Source organism: Osmerus mordax, chromosome 19, assembly GCF_038355195.1.
Source record: "Osmerus mordax isolate fOsmMor3 chromosome 19, fOsmMor3.pri, whole genome shotgun sequence".
Classification (NCBI taxonomy): Eukaryota; Metazoa; Chordata; class Actinopteri; order Osmeriformes; family Osmeridae; genus Osmerus; species Osmerus mordax.
The window spans coordinates 9,972,946-9,996,200 of record NC_090068.1 but is presented as its reverse complement, the minus strand read 5'-3'; the positions used below and the strand labels follow the sequence as shown (position 1 = coordinate 9,996,200).

The 23,255-nt window shown below is 42.5% G+C and overlaps 2 protein-coding genes across 2 annotated transcripts; both read right to left on the bottom strand.

The window, feature by feature from the left end:
- Nucleotides 1–164: 164 nt before the first annotated feature.
- LOC136963049 (protein NipSnap homolog 2-like) lies at nt 165–4,914 on the bottom strand. Its single transcript, XM_067257039.1, has 10 exons — nt 4,820–4,914; nt 3,874–4,013; nt 3,622–3,667; nt 3,423–3,517; nt 3,024–3,094; nt 2,604–2,744; nt 2,450–2,481; nt 1,788–1,882; nt 1,548–1,631; nt 165–1,424 (listed from the first exon to the last, which is right to left on the bottom strand). The coding sequence occupies exons 1-10, from the start codon at nt 4,909–4,911 to the stop codon at nt 1,360–1,362; spliced, it is 861 nt and encodes a 286-aa protein (XP_067113140.1). The 5' UTR covers nt 4,912–4,914; the 3' UTR covers nt 165–1,359.
- A 147-nt stretch (nt 4,915–5,061) lies between these two features.
- mrps17 (mitochondrial ribosomal protein S17) lies at nt 5,062–6,789 on the bottom strand. Its single transcript, XM_067257555.1, has 3 exons — nt 6,706–6,789; nt 6,199–6,351; nt 5,062–5,645 (listed from the first exon to the last, which is right to left on the bottom strand). Exons 2-3 carry the CDS (start codon nt 6,319–6,321, stop codon nt 5,304–5,306), a joined length of 465 nt encoding a protein of 154 aa, XP_067113656.1. The 5' UTR covers nt 6,322–6,351; nt 6,706–6,789; the 3' UTR covers nt 5,062–5,303.
- Nucleotides 6,790–23,255: the final 16,466 nt, after the last annotated feature.

Below are 23,255 nucleotides of genomic sequence, written 5' to 3'. Positions count from 1 at the left end.
TGTACGCATCTTTATGTAGTCTTCAATATTGGTAATTGATCATGAATTCTAATAGTCTAATTAGTAGTTTGTTTTGAAATCAGAAATTCAGTTTTTTCTCGTGGTGTACTTAACTGAAAGCACCTACAGCTCATTACATTGATGACCAAAATATGACAGAGCACTTGATTTAATCAGAAGTTTATTCAATATGTACAACTAAAGCACTGCATTTCATATTTATTACATTCAGAAACTTTTCTGGAAGAGCATAGGTTTCAGAAACCCGCTCGTCATTTACACATTATGAAATCACATTCTCAAACTCTTCGACCTTATCTATGAACTGACCATCTCTAAAGAATCATCCCTGTAACAGCATGGGTCACCTGATTGGTTGATGTGTTGGTTGGCATGAATAGGTGTAACCTGATAGGTATATATAGGGATAAGTCTCAACCATAAAGCCAAACCAATCAGGGTCTTGCTGGTAGGCTACCATATTGTATTTTTACTTTGAACTCAATCAAAAACAATAGTGCTCCCCACTTCATCAGTGTTATGACAAAAAGTCAACAGCACCCAATTGCTGTGGTCAGTTAACAGTTGACTGGGCAACCATAAGACAGGCAAAAGAAAAACCAGGAGGACCATTCACTTACTTACATGGGAAAAGAAAATACTAAATCATAATTTCCCTCCAAGAGCAATAATGATCTTATACAATCAATTGGTTCTGTGTATACAAATATGTGGCTGAAATCTAACAAAATGTGTCATTTTGAAGCTCATTTTTCGAAAACCTCGACACACTTTCACAGAATGACTCACTCTCGCAGAAGTGTCTCCAGCCTGTTTTACAGTTGCATAGCTAAAATGTCACACATTTTTTGGAATGAAAGCCAGTTAATGTCAGACTTTGGACTTAAGACTAAGCGAGACAGCAGGAACTTTGCCTGTGAAGGAAACAGGACTAGTACTGGAGACCACTGGGGCAGGGCAAGAAATACATACATAAAACAAAATTTCATCTCAATTTGTAACCTAGTTCACCTAGTAAAACTGACCATCCATTTGGGTGATGTAGACAGCTGAGAACAGAGAGAAAAAATAATTATGTTGATTCAAGCACAACATATGGAGTGTCAGGAACAGTAACAAATCATTAGCAGTAACTTATAACATAATTGTATTGACAATTTGTTTGACCTTTTGATTTGAATCGTGTTAGGTAATACAGAAATAAAAGGGTGAAAAAACCCCAGACAGAGATAAAGTGGCAAGCCTGTTGATGTCACTCTGAAATCCCAGGCAGTGCACACTCTGGAGGTTGGTTACGTTCTCTACGGATCAGGGTGGAAATAGCTGTGGTGGCATTTGCTACTTCAGAAGAGAAGTCTTCATTGGGATCATTATTCTTGACTCCATGTGCTGGATCAGAGGAACTAAAATACAAGGAACTTAAATGACTCTTTCCTTACACTCTTAGAAGATAGAAACATGTCATGGGGGACACCAATAAAGGACCAAGTGCGCAAGAAAGAAAATCAATAAGATACTAAGCTTACCAGTGTAATAAACAACTTCATCCCAGCCATCATGTTGCCAGGCTGCATTTCTGGTGTCTTCTCTTGACTGGAGATCTTTGTAAGCTAATGAATGCAACATTAAAATGTAAGTATTTTCCAGTGCATCAAATCAGCAGCATTTAAGATATTACAAAAAAAAATATGATTTGTATTGGGGATTTTGTTCCCCTAGAGGAAGAATGAAATATAAATGAATCCATCTAAACGTGTTAGTCTTACCCCAGAGGTGGTGTACCATGTAGAGGCTACCGATCTGAGAGAAGAAGCCTCCCACAGCTTCCTGGTCCTGCTGACGGAACTCTATGGCACGAGCCCTGTGGAACACACAACACTGGCTTTGCATGACCAGGACTCAACTGAATTGTTGCTGTCGAGAAACACAATCGTAGCTATTTAAAGAGAAATTAAGAATGTATACTCCATTAATATATATATACACACACTTTTTAAATATATAAACACAAATTAAATTTTTATTTGAATTGATGACTTAGATTTATGAGAAGGATTATCATTAATTCACTGCTCCTCTCTGATTACAGTTAATCTCCTCAGAGATTCGTATGTCTTTCTATCCGGAATTCTGGTTTGAATTGTCAAATTACAGCAGGCATATTCCATTACATATAATATATATTGGTCAAACATATTTTATTTATTCAATCATCTCTTATCACTCATGCTTGAGACATGCAGACGTAGTACAGGAAAGGTGTACCGTATAATCTTATAATTCAGCTACTACAATCTGTAAAAGCAATGGTGATATAAAGGAGTTCTGTATATCCTTAGGTGACATATTATAAAATAACACAATAGTGAAACATTCAATATTTGAAGGTTGAGCCTAAATAATAAAAATGAGAAAAGCGCTGCCTTACCAGTAGTTTCCCCACTCAATCATGGTTCCTGGCTAAAAAGGAAGAAGGAATAGGTGAGACTGATAAGGAAGTATTTAGTTGCCTGATAGCATTCAGTATACCCAGTCAACTAGTCAGAGACACAGCGATATTGAGATACTGAGGAGAGACTCACTCTGAGTTGGTAGGAGCGGAGCTCGTAGATGTTGGCTCCAGGACGCGGTACAGGCTCGTTCCAGAAGCTGAACTCCAGCAGCAGCTGGTTCTTCCGGGACAGGAGCATCTTCCCTCGCTCTTTTCTATACTCCATGAACTCCTACAGCAAGGTGATTAAACAATACAAAGTAAGCAGTGAACTTTCTCATGGGCATAAACTGCACATGTAAAGATTCATTTATGATGTGCACTCAACCAACTTTGCATGAAGCAAATCATAATTTTTTTATTATCCTTTTTACAATCGATGTCAAAGAGAGCTTCACAGATGACTACAGATCAGCAAATGTTAATTGAAATAGCATCAGGCTCCAAGATTTTAGAGATAATAAATTGCAGTCCTCTCAAACTGTTGCTCAATAGCAAATTCCTACCATACCTTATTCTGCCTGAGTTTGTTCATACACTCCGTTAGGGCAGGGTAGCCTCCCCGATATCTCCATAGGTGAACTGGCACCAAGGGGAAATGAGAAAGAAAAAGAGAGAGGACATGGAACATGGATTCTGCTAGTCTAGCTATTTATTATGACAACTGTATGTCAGATGACATACAGTCATCCCCCCCCCAGGGAGTCAGATGGCTGAGCGGTTAGGGAATCGGGCTATTAATCTGAAGGTTGCCAGTTCGATTCCCGGCCGTGCAAAATGACATTGTGTCCTTGGGCAAGGCACTTCACCCTACTTGCCTCGTGGGAAATGTCCCTGTACTTACTGCAAGTTGCTCTGGATAAGAGCGTCTGCTAAATGACTAAATGTAAATGCATGTGTGTGTCCTTACCGGCTTGGTCTTGTTCTCCATACCATGTGTTCCAGGTACCCACCAGATCACATGGGTAGTGAGAGTCAGCAGTGATGGAGGGAAGGACATCATCACTAGAAAAACATGAATTTAAAAAAGCAGACTGTAATTAATATAGGTTTCATTCAAACAAAGTCAATCAAATGATTGCTTACTAAAGATGGCAGGAACATCTTACCAAAGTTTGTTGTAAGCGTCAAGGCACTCAGGCTTGACATTGTGAACTGTAAGAGAAATGCTTTTAACGTTATACAGTATGTAACAGATTGCGTGGCGAAGGTCTGGAAAGAACGTCAGACATTTTTTAATCCACCTTAATCCTGCCTAAAAAATACAATCCAGACATTGTAATCTTGTACAGTTCACGTAAGAGCCTAAGATTTAAGTGTGGGCATGTTTAAATTTTGAAATTAGTCATAAAAATAAATACATTGTATCTTATAGAGGTTGCTTTCTTCCTTCTTAGCCAGCAGGTGAGAGTGGGGATCCTTTCTGGGATCCACCTTTCGAACAAACAGAGACTTGAACCAGCTGTCCTCACTGTTTTTATTGGTGGATGCTGAGAGATTCCTAAATGCAGTTGGGAAGATGAACAGAGAAAGTACTGTGATTTGAAGGATTGCAATGGTGACATAATTAAGCCATGTAGTACGCAACTCAAAACAAAAGATATGTCCATATAAAGGAACACTACAAGCTTATTTTTAATTCCATGTTCCAACACTGCTCGAGAGCAAATATAACTGGTAGCTTAAGTAGGTAATTTTGGCAGCTTGCCAACTGATCTGGTATGTACCAGAATTAAAGTCTGCATTGGATTCGCTAGCCTATATATTACAAGACAGTTTTAATGGTGTGTGACAAGATATCGTTGCCTAGTGCTCCACTTCTAACTTCTAACTGAATCATAAAAGAGGGTGCGCGAGACACAAAATAACTGCTTGTTGTGACCTTGAGCCAGACGTTCATTCAATTGCAAATCCAATGCTCTTACACAGCGTAAAGTGAATTAGCTAGTACTGTTGTCATCAAGGGCTAGCTTAGCTATGGTCAGTGTGTCATGCCTCTCTTGCAAAGTAGTTGCATATTTGCTTAGAAAGACAAAAACTAGAAAACTAAATAAAGAAAACTACTTAAACGTCTCTCTAAATGCACTTTGGTGCATGACTGTGAAGTAGCAGTTATATTTTAAATTCTAGCAAATAAATGTACGATTGCCCAAGTCAATGACACCAAATAATAGGTAGTAGCTAGCAGTAAAACGCCTCGGGAAAGCTAGGCTAGTTAGCTTACAACAAACTTTGCCAAGAATAAATACGCATATATAATTACGTTCACTATCATGATTATGTCAGCAATAAATCGGGCAGTCTAACCTGGCAATAAGTGAGACTTGTCCGTTTGTCCAGACCCCGTTTTTAGTCTGTTTCATCCCACTGCCTACACTGTGAAGGACTCGGGTCGCCATCTTTCCCCTGAATGCGCGTATACTACTGTACCAGTGCTGTCAAAAGTAGCGGAAAACATAGTACCACTGTCTCCACCAGGGGGCAGTACAACCTACAACTAAAATCTATAACAGAACTCCATTAATCTATATTTTGAAAGCCAGGGTGACCACTGCGCATCCATAATTTTATTTTACTTAATAATAATGTGCATATGAAACACACAGTCTTAGGCTTACTTCAGTTTGCCAGTGTTGAATGCAGTGGCTGTACTCCTTATTTCACGTTACAGTTTCCACTTCCCATTTTTTATTCAACATCAAGACACTTAAGTAGCACACTGAATTTAATCTGAAATAGCATGATAACAAAATATTCACAACACCAAATACATATTTCAAAAAAATGAACGTTAGACTGTTGTTGCTGCAGAAGAAGAGGCTGGTTTTGTACAAGCAGAGCTGTTGTCTGAAGAGGCGGCAGAGATGTTAAGCTCCTGTAATTTCTCCATTAACGTTATCTCCTGATCAAGGTGCTGTGTGGGGTTGCTTAGGGGCTCCAAGAAATCTGTTCCTGCAACCCTCTTCCCAGTCAGAGGGTCCACTCCTTTCCCTACTTTATGCACAATCTCTGCCAGTTCATGTTTCACATGTTTGGACCTGCGCTCTGTTAGGGCCTTCAAAAGAACTATGTCACCCACAGTGCACTGCTGCAAGACATCATGAGCAAAGTATGTCTTCTTCTTGTTGTAGAACTGTAGAATGGAGTGGGAAGACAACATTGTGTTATCAATGTCTATACTTTTAAAACATATCAGGAAAGCTTAAATTGACTACCTATACTTTTCAATTCTTTGTATAACTTCTATACTCTTTAAATAAGTCACTTGCGGGGTGAAAAAGTGACCAGTTGAACTGTACAATATTTTTACTGACACAGTAAAACACAGATAAAATGGAACAAACTCAAACTTGTTCAAGAGTCAGGGCTAGGCATAGGCTTAATGTAATGTCAATGTTTGATTTCTTCAACAAAAGCTTAAATTGACTACCTATACTTTTCAATTCTTTGTATAACTTCTATACTCTTTAAATAAGTCACTTGCGGGGTGAAAAAGTGACCAGTTGAACTGTACAATATTTTTACTGACACAGTAAAACACAGATAAAATGGAACAAACTCAAACTTGTTCAAGAGTCAGGGCTAGGCATAGGCTTAATGTAATGTCAATGTTTGATTTCTTCAACAAAATGGGGACATTCACTAAACCATGCTGCTGTAGCCCACACTCCCAGTCTGGGAGTTACCTTGAGAAGGTATGGGTCCAGGACCATTCGAGTCACTCGAACTTTGGCCGTCTTCTGCATTTTGGTGCCGACAACTTTGCCAATGATCCATTTGGCATGGACCGATGCCTTATTCACCGACATATTGAGTCTGTTATCAAGGTATGAATGAACCTAGTGTGGAAACAAACATGTTGTTATTAGATAACGTTTCGTGTTTGACAGTCAAGGTGCAAGGTGATATACTGTCTGTTTCATCTGGTACAGATCAGAGAATGACCGAATGAATGAAATTTGAAATACATCTCACATTAAGCTCCCTAACTATTTGCACAAAAACAGTATTTAGCCTAATAAAGCCTACCGGTAGTTACTACTGTATTAGCTAAGAGCTAGCTCTAGCTAGCTAGTTGCCAGGGTTAGGTTAGGCATTTAAAAGAATTTTGCATTTACTACTATCCTGAAAATTACAGAACATAGTAAAATATGAAAGATACTTGTCATTATCTACAAAACAATATCACCTACTGTATTTAATAACTGATCAACTGAAGGTCAGACACTCTTCAACGCGGACTCCCCATCCATGCGAGTGTGACTGTTTTGATGACGTGTTTCCAAATACGGGTTCAAAGGAGGGACATAAAACCCGGTTACGTACTTCAAATTAGTGTGTAAGTCCCTAGTGTTTGGCGTTGTTCAATTTGTCCTGTGCAATACTAGATTGGTGTACAGTACTGGTCGTTCTTGTATCCTATAGGTAAACTAGTCTAAATGCTCACTTTTGGAAAATGATTGAAGTACTACTTTCGACATACATTTTGTCTGCTTCTTGAGTTTAAATATATACATTTCAATTTCTATTGTAATTACCAACATCTGACCCAAGAGCTTGCAATCAAAGCAGTAATTTGGAATCAAAAGCATGTCTCCTGATTTGCAATGGAAACAGGTGAGTGGAGAACTGTAAATGTATGCATAGACCCAAGTAAATACTCTGTCCCTGAGTGGGAATTGGCAGTGCGTCAGAACCAACCACAGAACAATCTGGGCTTAATCAGATGCATTCAGGGGGAGAACAGGCTTGATTCTCTCTTTTTTTCCATGTAAGGCAGTCCAATCATTGGCAACTTTGACATACTCGCAGAAACAGCCAACATAAAACACTCCATAGTGTAAAGGACTATTCACACACACACAGCATCATTGATTGCACTCTCAGTTAAGGAAACACAACACAACACAATACATACTGGAATACAGCATCTGAGTTCAGGTACAATCTTTTGTCTCATAAGTAAGTTACAGCTTATGCGTACATATGGAACAGGGTCTTGCCTTCCCTGTTTCTTATTTACTTAAGGATAAGGTCATATGTTACATGCATGCCTTCATGCAGGAGGGAGCTGACATTCATGATATCGTCTCAGTCTCACATAAAGCCAGGAAAGGCCGATATGCTATGACACAACACAGAGGTACAGTTAAAACAAATGATTGCATACCGGCAAAAATATTGCCTTTTCTGTGGTCGATAGTATAGTTTGGTTTGCTCAACCGTGGACTGGTGTATGACATTTTCTGTTAGATATTAAGGCAAACATCTGGTTCAGCTGTTCAGAATTAATCTGATCGGATTTTGCCAATGGGATTGGATCAAATCTTGAAAATGGGTTTTTCAAAAGAATAAAAGGATTCTGAAATCGGATTAGATCACTTTATCCAGTCTTGATTTTGATCTGGATCAAATCTTCATTAAATGTTGTTCAAAACGTTTTAGTAGGACTGGGATTCCTTTGACCCCCCCAAAAAATAAGGATTATCCTTATCCCAGAAGAAAGGTGGATTCAGGGTGTATTTCTGGAGCGAAATGTAATAAAACTCTTTTATGAAGTATTACAATGACTCAATCATCAGAGGAGCTTCGAACAATGGCATTACTTGCATGTTCAGTCAGTCCCTCAGTCTGAGAGCATACTGGAGGTTGGTCTGGGTGTTCAACAATCTTGGCTGCATCATAAACGTGGAACGAAGAAGTAGCACCATGGACTCAAAAGGACCAAATTTCACAGCTGCAGAAACCAACGCACTAATGGAGGGTGTTAGGTGCCATTATGCCTCAATAGTAGGATGTTTTAATTCTACTAAGGGTGGAGAGGTAACTAACAAAAAGAAAAAAGAAATTTGGGCGAAAATCACCCAGAATGTGAATGATGTGGGGTTTGGTCAGAAGAGGACCACAGAGCAAGTGAAATTTAGATGGAAGAATCTGAAGGCCAGAGCAACAAAGGAAGCAAAAAACATCCAAACAGGCAACAAGACCATTAGGAGAGGTAATTACTCAGATGTGGTTCTTGACATTATCGGAGATGAAAACTTTCAAGCTCTGCAAGGGATTCAAGGTGTTGTAGAGGATGGTGTGCCAATGATTATAGAAGAAAGCGGGACAGTTCCTCCTAATGCAGAAGAAAACTTTATTCTGGATCTCATTCCTGTTATTGAGGAAGAAGGTGGATCCTCGCTAGTAGAGCCAGTAGTCATTGCCACAGGAGCTCAGAAAAGAGTCTGGAAGCGTTCTTTGCCAAACAAAGATGATGATGTCTATAAGTCACTTTTCAAACGAGAAACTGAAAAAGCAGACGTACAGATTCGACTGGCAAAGGAACAAATCATTCTTACCCAAATACAGCAAACCAAAGCCAAACTTGAGATCCGCCTTCTCAAAGCAGGGCTTCAAAAAGCTGGTCTATCCACAAATGAAGAAGAACTCTGAATGCTCTTTATTTTGTTAATCATTGGACATTCAGCCTTTTTATGATTTAAAACACATGTTAAAAATATCCACCATGTATCTGAGAATAATATACAGGACATTTTTGTTTATTTGTATTTATTTGTTGTAAGACAGATGAGGGGTCTAACAGTTTTAAATACATTTCAAATGGAAGGGGATGTTTATTGTTGATTTATTGTTTTGTCCTGTCTCTGAAAAAACACTGTAGTGACCCCCACGCTGGCTATTCTACCTGCTGTTCTTACCATAGTTGGTAGCCCACATTGTGACATGTAGATGTTATTCAATTTAGAGCACTGGTAATCCGGATTTGGTATACTTGAAAGGTTTGTATCTGGATCAGGATTATCCAATTTTTCCTTCTAAATCCAATAGTACCAGTTGAAAGGAACTGTCTTGATTAGTTGCTTGGGTGAATCATCTATAAATAGAGTTCAACAAATGCTCACACCACTTTGTTGGTCTTCATGCCTAGAATTCACTAGCCAGATTTAGGGTTTTGTCCAGGTCTTGTCTTATTGTTTACAGAAGGACAAGTTCAGCCTGACCAGAGACGACACACCCCATTCGCACAGTGAAGCCTAAGTGAAATAAACAGATTACAGCACTCACTAACTCAACTGAGCAAAGGAGAAAAGGATGTTAAAAAGCATGGTGCTGTTATCGTTGCCATTAGATCAAACAGGATTAAAGTGCATGTGACGTGTGGTTGGATGTTGCAACGACTAGCTTTGAACACTCACAAACAGAGGATCCCAAGTACTTATTCTTGATTTTCTGCTGTAATTTCTAGATCCACTAGATTTGTGTGTTGCAACGATTTGTACGTCGCTTTGGTTTCAAGCTTTTGCTAACGGCTAGCAGGTACAGTAAGGTTACGTCATCCAATGCAACTCATTGAATTTAGGCCTAGACTGTACCATGACGCAGGCAACACTCTCCTTCAGCCAGGCTCCAAGATCCAAGGTTAAAAGTTGAACGTGACCGATAACCCAGTGGCGGCAAACTGGCCTGTGGAAGGGCGAGTCTCGACAGACAGGAAATAGTCCAGCAGCACTAACATACATGGTTGGTGTGAAAGGGCAGTGAGTCATGTGGAATGACAGCTTAGCATGTGTTTGTTTTCACGGTGTTTTCACGGTGGATTGACTGAGAGGTTAATGAATGTGTTCCCCCGTGGGCTTCGGAGCCATTTAAAACAGAGTCGGTGATGATTAGAGAGATCACTATCTCAGCCCAGTCAACCGGGGGACCTGTTGCTGTCGTCTGTCATTCCCTCAAGTGTTGGTGCAACGGAGGTGTTGGTTTAACCTCACTTCTCAGACCTGGAGACACTGGGCCACAGTGGCACGTGTCTCGTTGTGAGAGAGTTCACATACTACACATTGAGTGAGGTCATTTTACAGGCGATGAAGATGCTGGTATCAAACTCTTGGTTGGATGTTTATGTCAAGTTGCAAGGCAGATCATATCTGTGGCAATAGTATTGATTTTCTGCATTTGCAGTTTCTTCAACCTGCCAACCTCAACGCTTTCCATTAGCCAGAATAACTCCTTACCCAGACATAGGTTATTTAGACTGCAACTATGTGTCTCATTTCTCAACTGCAACATTGTAAAAACTAATGACATTATATATTTTCCTTGCCCTTCCATCACATCAACCATTTTTGGAGTGTGTACTTACCTGACCACTTCGGACACTGCTTGTTGCCACACTTAATAGTACTCATGAATAGTGACTGTTTTAGCTTTATTTGCATGTTGATGAATGTGTCACCATGTCCTGTTTATGTCGGTGTCCACAGGTGCAATTACACAGGCTTGGGTCTGTGTTCATGACAGGTGCACAATTATGACATCACTTTGTAAAAGTGGGCCCTTGGGGACAAGGACATAAATCATCCAATAATGTTCTGAATAATATAGCTCTCATCTAGGTCATACTTCAGGACTCACTGTAGGGTGACACGCTTGTGCTCCATTAATCCAATCCCCTATGCCCCCCTCCCACCCACCCAACCCCCACATACACTGCTCTGACCCCCACTGCTCCCCCCTCCAACTCCTCTCTTTGGGAGTTTTTGCAAGGCCTACAGAGACCCACTGTTTACGTAAACACAAGACCAGCCTCACCTACCAACACATGGGCACAGCCAACACACCGAGAATGTTCTAGACATTCAGACAAGTTTATTGTTGTTTGCACATGAAGTATTTTTTATACGTTTTCGTCTTTCCTACTCTGGTAATAAGATACATTTACGTGTTCTGACTGTCAATGAGAGACACAGGAAAGGGGTAACTGGAGCTTACATATGTCATGATCATGTTTCATACTTTATGCCTTCTTGCGGATGCACGCCACAGCAACTTCTCACCAAAGGTCAAAGGTAACAATATGGTATCGCTTTGGTTAATGTGCTATAAATTAAACGTCTACATTGCAAGGGTTTTCTGATATTCCCTGGGCAGTGACATCATCCCTTCCTCTCTTTGTTGCCAGCCCCCTGACCTTGCCTTGTACTTGCCTGGTTGTAACACAATACTCCCCACCAAATGGGGCGTCACTGTCCTGCCTCAGGATTGATAATGGGGCTTCATGTGGTGGTTGAACTGATGTCCTTGCCAATGCCTGTGGCAGACAGAGGATAGCCTATTGCAGCTGCAGCTCTTTGGAAGGAAGCGCGTGTGAACCCATCCTGTGACCATAAATCCCCTCTGTGCTCATTGTATGCTTCCTATTTGGTCATCTAAAGAACTTATGCACATCTAATCCCTTGGTTCTTAGTTAAGGATGTTGGAATATGTTTCAGAAATGTGTTTCAGCAGAGCATGGCACAGACCTCCCATTTCCAAAAATGGAAGTAAAGAAACAAAAGTGAATGTGTCCTCTCATGACAATATTTCTGGCAAATGCCTCTTAACAAAATTAAAGTCTCATGTGCAGTAAAGCCGACAATTAAAGCCAAAATATATTTGTTCATACGACACCTGTGTATGTTTCCTGAAGGCTAGCAACTGAGTAGACATGAACAAATCAACACACACACACACAATCGCACACACACACTTGCCTTGAGGCCAGGGTTGGTTCCGGTAAGTTGGGAGCAGAGAGAGCGAGGCAGACAGTAGATAAAGCGTATCGGAGAGACCCCCGGTTCCTCGGCGCTGTCTGTGGGCCGAGACAGACTGACAGGACTGCTGACATGCTGACCGGGCCGTAACCACAGACCAGGGGACGACCTCAGCTCTGACGTGTTCTCTGATACCTCTGATGCCATGAGAAATGTACAGTAAAGCTCAGAACAGGTAGTGGTGGTAAAGCAGTCCTTAAAGAAGTCACGGGCAGACAGTTTGTTAGTGGACTAAGAGTGGATCTGCCCGTGTTTGCTCTGGTACTTTCCCAATGGTCTCTGTGTGTGTCTGTGTGTGTGTCTGTGAGCATGTGTGCACAGTTGGTTGGAAAAGGTTCATGATTTGTGAGTGTTTATTAATCTAAGATGGTGTCTGTTTTTTGTGTCCAGTTGAAAAGAGTTCCCATCATTGGCTGAATACTTTTCTAGCTGTCTCTCTCTCTCTCCCTCTCTCTCTCTCTCTCTCTCTCTTTGTCTCTCTGTTTTGCTACACTGATTGTGTACTGCTTTCATGGACCAATAAATTGAATGCGAGAAATTGTATTTGATTTCCATACTGTTATCCTGTGTGTGTGTGTGTGTGTGACCACGTAAGTGTATCAGGAGGCAGCATCACCAGCATTGGAAACCCCAGTAGTGTGAAGCAGTATCACTCACCCTGACAGATTGACTGTGATGTCATGATGTCACAATTAAAACAATGATGGTGGTAGAATACCATAGACGTTTTCCGCCCCAGCGCACTGATGTCATGGCTGAAGCTGAGGCCTGGGCCGTCCACAGATAAGGGAACTCTAGGCTGAGCTCTATCTCACAGAGCAGGCTGGAAAGAAACGTAGAGGCTAGCCTACTCCACCAACTCTGGCGAAATCTGCGGAACACACACTGCATGCTGCCTTTGGGTCATTGTGACCCACCGTCGTGGTGCAAAAGGTGGGTCACAATGACCCGAAGGCAGCACAAAGGGTTAGGACCACGATGACAAATGGTTATAGCGGCGACTATTAAAAAGGCAATAAGTCCTAATTACTCTCCCACAGCTGGGTCGTGTCACACGTGACAGAAGGTTAACAGCACAAGGGCCTGGCACACAGCCACAAAGCGAGTGGGAAGGACTGTGGAAGTCTTATAAAGTCTTTGAACTGTGAGCCTGATTGTCCTTCAGTAATTTGTAGTGAATGTGCTTTCAAATGAACTGATATGGGGATTTGGTTGTAGCCTAAATCAAGTGAATTGTAAAGGGGGAGATTTGCGGGTGTTTGCAGATCTGCAACACCACTGGATATTGTCTGGGTGTGATTACGCAGTCTTCCATTTCTGAATTAGACCCCATAAAACTTGATGATCTAAAATGGTGAAATTGGCTCTGGTTCCACTGTTTGTGGCAGGGATAGAGACAAATTGTGTTCTATTTCTAGAGGCAATTAAGACAATCTGCAAGGAAATTGACCCCATTATTCCAATCATGTATGGTTATGCTACTTATCACTGGTGAGAGAATTGAATCATGATTTTATTTCAAATCACCCTTGACTGGCTGCAAAACTGAGGGTGAATGACAGTCACCCCACCCAGCATTATCTTACAGTTTTAACAACAGATGCCGTTCAATTCTTCCTATCAAACCTCAACAGTTTGAGTAGTTTTGAGCATGTTCATATACATATAACGTACAAACTACATTTGAGCTGCATTCTAATCAAGATCTGGTAACACAGACAGACAGCTCTTAACAACATTTGACATAGGCAGAAAAGCACCCTGGTGGGTGTGAGACGTATGTCAGAGTTGACTTGGCCTCCAGCGTGTGAAGAGGTTCAGTCTCCTCTCAGTTTGATAAATGATATGTCACACCAGAGAGCTGCATGAGTCTATATAAAGATTACAGTAACCTCACCCCTTTTTTTTCTCTCGCAAAACATCGTTGTTCATGGTTCCAGCCTTTAGCTCACGGTTTCTGTTGCCAAAGTGTCTAAACTCAATGTTTATATCCTGGCTGTCTGATAGGGTCTGATTCTACGTATGGTCAGGGGTTAGGAATGCAGGTATGCACCACTTGCAGAGCTGCACACAGCTGCCAGAATTCAGACTGACACCTCAGCCCAATCTTTTCTCTCTCCCTCACTTCATGGAGTGATTAAATTCTCCTGTTTTGTTTGTGCAGTGATTCAGTGGTCTGGATCAGATGTAGTGTGCTCATGACTGTGGCATGCGCTGACAATACTGATATGTTTACCACTCACACAGATACATTGACATGCATGCCTGAGTACACACTCACACACATGCACACACGTACTTACATTTACATTTACATTTAGTCATTTAGCAGACGCTCTTATCCAGAGCGACTTACAGTAAGTACAGGGACATTCCCCCGAGGCAAGTAGGGTGAAGTGCCTTGCCCAAGGACACAACATCAGTTGGCATGACCGGGAATCGAACTGGCAACCTTCGGATTACTAGCCCGATTCCCTCACCGCTCAGCCACCTGACTCCAGACTGCTTGGATATAGGTCTGATCGTATATAGAGTTTGGTCATGATTCAAAGTGCTTTGTCGTTTCATCGTGTCGTTTTAACTGGGTTGGGATATGAAAGGGGGATGTTTTGATTCAGTTTGTATCAAGAGATGGCCACATCAAGGTACTTCTACCAACAAAATCCTTGGCATTTTCCATTGTTATTCATACTTTAACAGTTTGTTTCAAGTATTTCATGTTGGCTTAGATGGCAACAACGCCCTCAGAAAGTGCAGCTGCCCCAGAACCACCTGTAGTGTTTCAGCCAGCCTGGCTATGTTGATCGTCTCATCCCCACTGAGTCAGTGGGTGAATTCCAAAGAGACTGTTCCACTGGTCCATGCCCCACACATACACAGACTAGTCTGTGTCCCTGCTTGTTTTTTTCTCTCCTTCATCCATCTTTCTGTTTGTGCCTGGTTCTCAGGAGTCTCTGTCTGTTCACAGACACTTAAGAAAACACAACAAACGCAGAGACAACACGCTCCTCTCTCCATTCCACACATCGGGCTTCGTGCATCGTCATGGAAACAGCCGTGTTTACGTGCAGTCATTGCACAGCTCAGCGGTGTCCTGCCTGCTGACGCACACACACAGTAACTTACTGTAACTGTTACAGGCCTGGCCTGTCTGGCTGTCTCCAGCTTGGTACAGTAATTAGCTCATTAAGGAACGTGAATTTAAAAACCTGAGGCTGAGGGATGTTACAACAGAACCATTAGGAACTCCACTCACCTCTCTCATCATGTTTGATTTGCTTCTCAGCCCTACTATTCTATTTGTTCAACATGATCTATTTGTTAACATGGGTTTGATGGCTCTTCAGGGTAAAGTCACATTTCTTTCTCACAGTTGTGCAACATAGCTAAGCTGAAGTCGAAATAGAGGGCCAACAGCAATGTCTCAGTTCAAACAAGCTGTTTTATGAATGATATGTATCTTGGCTGAGTTTGTGTGTGGTCAGTTACTGATAAACATTTGGGCAACTGTATTTTGTCCTCAGTTGCAGACTGAGCCACCTGCTTGCTGTGGCTGTCACATTCTGATGACATCAATCACGGCGATAAGGGTCTGACACCGAAGGACACATGGCCAGTGTTTCAGAGCCCTCCCAGTTTGCATTGCTCCTGGGCATGTGGAGCAACTGGCCAACATCAGGATCCAGTGCAGAAAGGCCACAACATGCATACCTCTTACCAGCCCAGCGCTGACAACGCAGGTTCAAGATCACTGTGCGTAAAGTGACTGAAGGTGATAATGTGCGGAAGTAAATTGGATGTGTATTTGCTCCATGTGAGTCGGAGGCATGAGTCAGACATCAAGTTTTGTGTGCGCGTGTGTTCCTTCGGCATTGCACCAGCAAGCTGTTATTAGCCCAGACCAGGTCATTGTTGACTCAGAGAACAGAGAAGGTTCCAAGGCTGTTCTTATCTGACTGGCTGGCTTCCATCTCCATCCCTCCGTTAATGAAACATTAACACAGGCCTCCTCCAGGGACAACAGAGATTGGGTTAGAAAAGTAATTAATTTGCTGGAATATCTGTTGGTGTTTAAATAATAAAGCCAAAGGAGATTGTAAAACTCTCCCGTTGAAGGGGGGGCTCTCTCTGTCTGTCCTCCTCACTTATGCATTCACTCATTCACTTGTTTTCACACACACACGTACACATATGCACACACACACAACATAAGGGTGCCTATGGTGATATCAAGACATAGCAATATTAAACCTAAGCTTAGGACGTGTGCGTTCCATCAATATGGAGAACATAAGTCTTGAAATTCCATTCATTCACCCTTACCTCACTACTCTCATCTCTCAGACTGTGACCAATCAGTGGGCTTAGAATAGAAACCCACTGAAAGCAAGTGTGGTAAATTATATCAGGCAGAAGGTTTTAGCATGTACTCCAGGCAGGTTAGACGATATCTGATCAGACACAAGGTGGATGAGCTGGGTGTCTAATTGTCCTCGGTTGATGTCAGGAGGGGAACGAGATGATTACCGAGCCTAAATTGCATCCATCTGTGTGTTGCGTCCCTGATGTTGTAGTGCTGACAGAGATCGGCTCATCCCGCCTTCCCTCTGCTGGGTTCCCCTGCTCTGAGCAGTTGGGGGGAACGACTGCAGGATGACTTCAGATTGCATGATGGGGGGCTGGAGGAAGGAATGAATCAGTCAGGGATTGTTTAATGCCTGTTTCATGCCTCACCCCTGTATGACTAGGTGACTGGGGACGTGTTGATGAGCTGAACATGGGTTTGGGTTCCCTCCGTGATATTGGATTCCAAGTGCTGCACTCTCATTCTGTTGTCTCTACTCAGGACATTTCTGCACCTGGGCTTGGAGGTTTGGGGGAAATCTGGGTTCAGGCCAGGTTTTGGTTAGAGTTGTACGCAGATGCAGTGCTTTGGACTGTTTGTGTAAACTGTGTAAAGGTAGATCAATTGGTTGATGATGATCATGCCACAATGAGAAATATGCATGCCAGAAATGTATTTCAGAAATGTATTTGTAATTAGGGTTATCGAACCCTTCTGTTCCTCACACAAAAATGTCCATCTCAAAGTTTTTGGAAAGGAAAGAAAAATATATTTTTGTTGTTTAAATTAAGAAAACACTGCACCTTTTTCTTTCCTTTCCAAAAACATTGAGAAGAAACCTTTTGGGTGAGGAACAGAAGGGTTCAACTTGCAGTGGCCTCTTCAGGGCTTAATGAACGGACATCGTGAAACAGAGGTTAAGACTCATCATCAGGTCAATTAGATGTACGACATGTCTACATGTCTCCTGTGAGCTTTGATAACATCTCCATATCAACATTTGATAACAATTCCACAACGATGGGAAAAATGATGAACTATAAAATAGTCTTTGAACATCATTGGATTAAGCAGGGGTGTAACCAACAATATTTCTCAACCGATGTTTCCTTTTGAATAAATTAGATTATAGTTCAGATGTCAGTGATGAGTCTGTTTACTGAATATCTGCTCCTCCTGAGAGCATGTGGTTGTGAAACAAATCACAGAGACACTGGACGTTGTCATAATTCACAACTCGAGTCTACAAAGCAGAGAAGGGAGAGGACTGTGTGGTGTCTGTGTGCTTGTGTGTTGAGGACTGTGTGGTGTCTGTGTGCTTGTGTGTTGAGGACTGTGTGGTGTCTGTGTGCTTGTGTGTTGAGGACTGTGTGGTGTCTGTGTGCTTGTGTGTTGAGGACTGTGTGGTGTCTGTGTGCTTGTCTGTTGAGGACTGTGTGGTGTCTGTGTGCTTGTGTGTTGAGGACTGTGTGGTGTCTGTGTGCTTGTGTGTTGAGGACTGTGTGGTGTCTGTGTGCTTGTCTGTTGAGGACTGTGTGGTGTCTGTGTGCTTGTCTGTTGAGGACTGTGTGGTGTCTGTGTGCTTGTCTGTTGAGGACTGTGTGGTGTCTGTGTGCTTGTGTGTTGAGGACTGTGTGGTGTCTGTGTGCTTGTGTGTTCTGCCAAAAGAAGCTGCTGCAACGTTGACCTCATCCTCGAATTTATAGTCTTCTTGAAGAACACGAAACATCTGAAAAAGGCAAAAGACTTAACCATGTTACCACATACATGGTTACCACAAACATGGTTACCACATACATGGTTACCACATACAAGTCTCATTGCTAAGCCCTTTTTCTCCCGAAGGAAAGAGTTGGCAGGGAGTCGACTGTCTAGTTCGACTGTCTTGGTGTCTGAAACCTAATCCCTGACATCACACAGAAAACCACCTCAGATTTAGGCTGTGCTCAATGACCTGCAGAGCTTGTGTGACTCGGACATTCCCCTTTCTAAAATCAGAGCTCGTCTCTTTCTTTTGTAATGGAAGTATCTGAGATGAGTCAAGATTCATTTGACAGATGTATGGATGCAAGCACACGCACACATGCCGGGGAGCAATCAGAAGTCAGTAGCAGGACCACATGGGTTTCTGCTTAACTACTACTAGAGTACCTAGTCTTCTGATAACTGTACTTCTGTACTAATCTTACTGTTCAGTGGGATGAAGTGTGCCGCCATTTTGTTGTCCTGAAACATGGTCAGCTCCTCATATAAATACCATTAATTTTCCACATGGAGAATGCCAACCAGTTGAATAGACCACCATCTATTTCTCTAGATGTAAAAGATACATAAGCCATGCTGGTGACCTCTCAAAGAGCAAAGGTATATTGTCTTAACGATAGCACCTTCAAACGTTACAGGCAGGCAGGCCTCGCTCCCTGGGACCTCTACAGGGGCCTCAAACACGGGGGGCCGAGACAATATTGCCATTGATGATGACAACTACTTCTACAATTGAAGAACACAGAGACAAGATCCAGAGAAACACACACACACACACACACATGTTGGTCATTCCCAGTACAGCCACACACTCTCTTCACACATCTCTTTCCCACATCGCTCACTTCACTTCTTTTTTTCTCAGCAGTTTGATGGATGATCCTTTCCGTACTCCATGGTGCTGTACTGTTTGTACAAGGCCCTGCTCTTGTTTTGGTGTTTTTTCGACCCCCATGGGAGTGGCCTCTCCTCTCCACCCAGAGGGTCGTTATGAGTCATGGGAAGGGGACCGTTAGCGATGGACGACATCATGTCGTGTAGCTCATGGGACGTCACACTTTTTAGCTGTGTTTAGTGTGCGAGTGACTGCAGCGATACTTGCCCTTTACAGTGACGATGCTTAAACAGGCTATTTTAGTGAAGTACTTCTGTCTAAAACAACCTGTCTTATGACAGCGGGTTACTGCATTATTCACTCATCAATAAACATTTCCGTCCTGCAAATGTACAGTATAAAACAAACTTAAACGGCAACCTCAGTCAATATATTTTCGTTTAAATCAAAGATATCTTCTCGAGTTCCCACAGCAGTTCTCGACCTCCACTGGTCCACCTGTTCACAGCAGCAATCCTCCAGGTATGCCGAGCAGATTCCCACGTCTGTCTCCACCCTCAGCCCTGCCTCGCCCAACGCCCACAGCCACACAGAGCGCCAGCCTCCCAGCAGTCACATCTGTGTTATCGTTGCAGTCTAACGAATCAAACGCTGTGCTCCACTTCTCACATTTATCTGGCCCAGTCACACTCCACTGAAGGAGAGGCATCTGTTGACAGTCTGCAGTTAAGCCTTTACATGGGTTACTAACAAATACTTTCTTACTGTGTGTTTGCAGTCTGAATAATGACAGTGGGACCTAGGACCAGTTTTGATACCACAAATGTACAATACATGGATGGAAATGGAATGGGACAGCCAGCACAGTTAAAACAGATGGTGGGGTGAATGGGGGGAGTTGATGGAATAGGAGAGGAGTTTAAGGGTGAGGTGTGGTGTAGGTAGTTTAGGAGTAGATGGGGAGTTTAGGGGTGGAGGAGGTGGTGAAGATGGTGATGGTGGAGGACAGGAGTTCAGGGGTGGAGGAGGTGGTGGTGGAGGAAGAGTTTAGGGGTGTGTAATGCTTTGGCAGGGGTCAGCTGTGAAAGCCAATCCTACTCAGACCTTCAGGCTGACAAATACCAGTGCTCAAGCCAACTTATCTGTGTGTGCAAGTGTATGTGTGTGTATTTGTGTGGGTGTTTGTTTGGGGTTTTTCTCTCCTTGCCTCACTCCCTTACTCTCTGGAGCAATTTACCAGTCTGGAGGGGGTGAGCAGGGCACAGTATACGGCCATATATGGGGAAGCAGACATTCGGTAAACGGTAGGTAGACGTTAGGTAAACTTAAAACAGGCACTTCTCAGTCGGCAACTTTATTCATAGTACTGATATGCATTTCTGAGCTGGCAATGCTCTGGGCACTGGGCACTGTGTGTGCGCCTGTCTGTCTAATGTGGGTATGGATGGTTGCAGACAAATGTGGGAGTGGGCCTGGACAGGTGGTGGAGGGTTTTGTACTGCAACTGTATGTGCAAATGTTTGTTTTATATATTATACATTAAATTGTATTTGTTTAGCAGATCCTTTCATTCAAAAAAGACACAACGTTGGCTCTGAAGTGACAAATGAAACTCACAAGACAGCGGTACAACAGGATTTCCAATACAACATGCAAAGAAAATTACAATTTTGCAGGTGTTGTAGAAGAAATGTACTGCTTTCAGTGACCTTGGGCCAATCAAAAAGTTATTAGGCCAGGTGGAATTTGTGTGTCCAAGTGTGCGAGTTCTCGAGTTCTGGGTGAGTTCTGTGTTTGGGGTGTTTCTCTGTGCGAGGCAGTTCACACTCCTGCTGTCAGAGGGAGAGAAGTGACTGGCTCACGTGTGCATCAGAGCAGTGTTGAGACGAATATACACCCGCAGTGTGACTTGTCATATTATGATGAATTACAACGTCCCTGTGGGCCAGACTAGTTTTCTGCACACACTACCAGCATAGTGACAGACAAATCTTGCTGCCCCCTTTTTCATCTCAGAGTGTTGTGTTTATTCTCCCTGTCTGGCATCTCTCCATACTCCTGCCTTTATCGCCCTCAGAGAGTAACAGACTCTATACATTTCTCTATACATATCTTCTTTCATTTTTCTTTTTCTTTCTTCCTTTTTTTACCCCTTGTCTTTTCGGTGCTTTACTTGTCTCTTATCTCACTGCATAACTATGTTGCTGCATCAAAGCTGAACACAAATCATGCGACCACATTTGACTGGGGAGCAATAAAAAGTACGCATTCAGCCCAATTTAGGAGTTCAGGTACTGCAGCCTTTGACATACAAACATGCAAACACACACACACACACTCGTACGCTAATAAAGTTGTTTCAGACAGAACTCAGAGCCAACAGAGTGAAGCTGATCACGTCTCATAAACACTGAACCCTCGCCAGGCTGGTTTCACGTGGCCTCTAACTGGATCCCTGTCTGGGTCTGAGGTTCACTGCGGCAGAGGGTTCATCAGAACACTGATATCATTCATGTGGAACCTAGACTAAACTGTATTTTTATGTAAACTGGAATCTGGATCTAGATGCTGCTGAACGTGCACCCCATCTTAAAGAGCTTACACAAGGAAATGCAGAACGACACATTTGTCAAAGTGCATTCCGATGCTGCATCATTTGAAGTCAAAAAAATCGAACAATCCCTACCCTCACTACCTCCACCACCCTCTGTTTTGCTTTCTTCTTCTCTCTTACTCTCTCATCATCCTCTCTTTTAATGCAATGCTGTTGGCTTGTCTGTTCCAAGTCCTGTAACCCCCAGAACCAGAGAATGTTCCGGCGCTGCACCCAAACCCAGGCCCTGCAAGACAGAACCAGCCAGCCCAAACAAGGAGAAAAAGGCACAATTTGGAGGTTCAGCCCCATAACAAATGGCTGAAAAAATCACATGCAGTTTCCAGGAAAACCCCTTTGTGCTCCTTTAAGGAAGCCGAGCTCAAACCTAGCTCCAAGGAGAGCAGAGGAGGCAGGGATATTTGTGTATACAAGGTAATGAACAAAGACCCAGGGGTTGTGGTAGTAAAAGTATTTTGCAGGCAGGTGACTCATAAGAAATGTTATCATCTAGGTAATGCCTTTTGTTATGACTGTTGTTAGGTTGTGCTATATATGTGTGTCTGTGTGAGTGTGTGTGTGTGTGTGTCTCTCTTTTGCTCTCTCTCTTTCTTAAATAAAACAGTTCCTGTCCCCAGGTAGTGACATCACGGTCAAATGAGAGTCTCTCTCTCTCTCATCTCTCATTCCCTGTCACATTACAGTATATACCACAGTATAATAATACATTCCCACAATAATGGTCATAGGTGCAAATTTATTTCTGCCGGGTAAATGTCCAATTCTTTAATTATGTGGTTGTTCATGAATAACAGGTTTACGTTTCAGTTTCCCTGGTTGGTGACATGACTTCATGTTCTCTTCAGGAAAGGACTCTGTGATGAGTGGAGCTCTGCCAAACACCCCCCACCCTCTCACACAAACACACACACGTCACACACAAATGTCACACACACACACATACACACTCACGTCACTGAGTGGATAAAGTGGCCAGGACACTGTGAGAGTTCACGGTCTGTGTACCTGTGTCTTAAAACAATAAAGAGAATAATTGTACACATTCTTGGAGGTTTACATGATGTGTAAACTTCTGAGAATTTCTTTTAAAACACAGAAATGTAATTGCCTTATCGGGCCAGTTCAGTTACTTCTTTTCATGGACTTAAAAATTACGTCATTTAGAGTCAATTACCTCTATTTTTATTTAAGTTTTCTCTCTTTCTTTTTTTTCTCTCCATCCCTTCTCTCCCTTACTCCCCTGCCCATTCTTTCCCCCTTTTTGATTGGGTGGGATGAGATCTAGGGTCCCCCCAACTTTCTCTCTTTCTGTCTCTCTCTCTCTGTCTCTCTCTCTCTCTCTGTTTTTCTTTTTTTCTGTCTCTCTCTCTCTCCCCCTCCCTCCATTTCTCCCCCTCCATCTCTCTCTCTCTCTTGCAGGCAACCTTGCTTTGTTGGCAGGAGTGACCCAAATAAAAGCAGCCCCACCAGTCACAAGGGGGGAGAAAAGCCCACTTGGTCAAATGAAGTGATCCATTGAACCGAATGTGTGTTCTTTCTCTCTCTCTCTCTCTGTCTCAGCCAATTACCTAGTGTCCTGTCTTGCATCT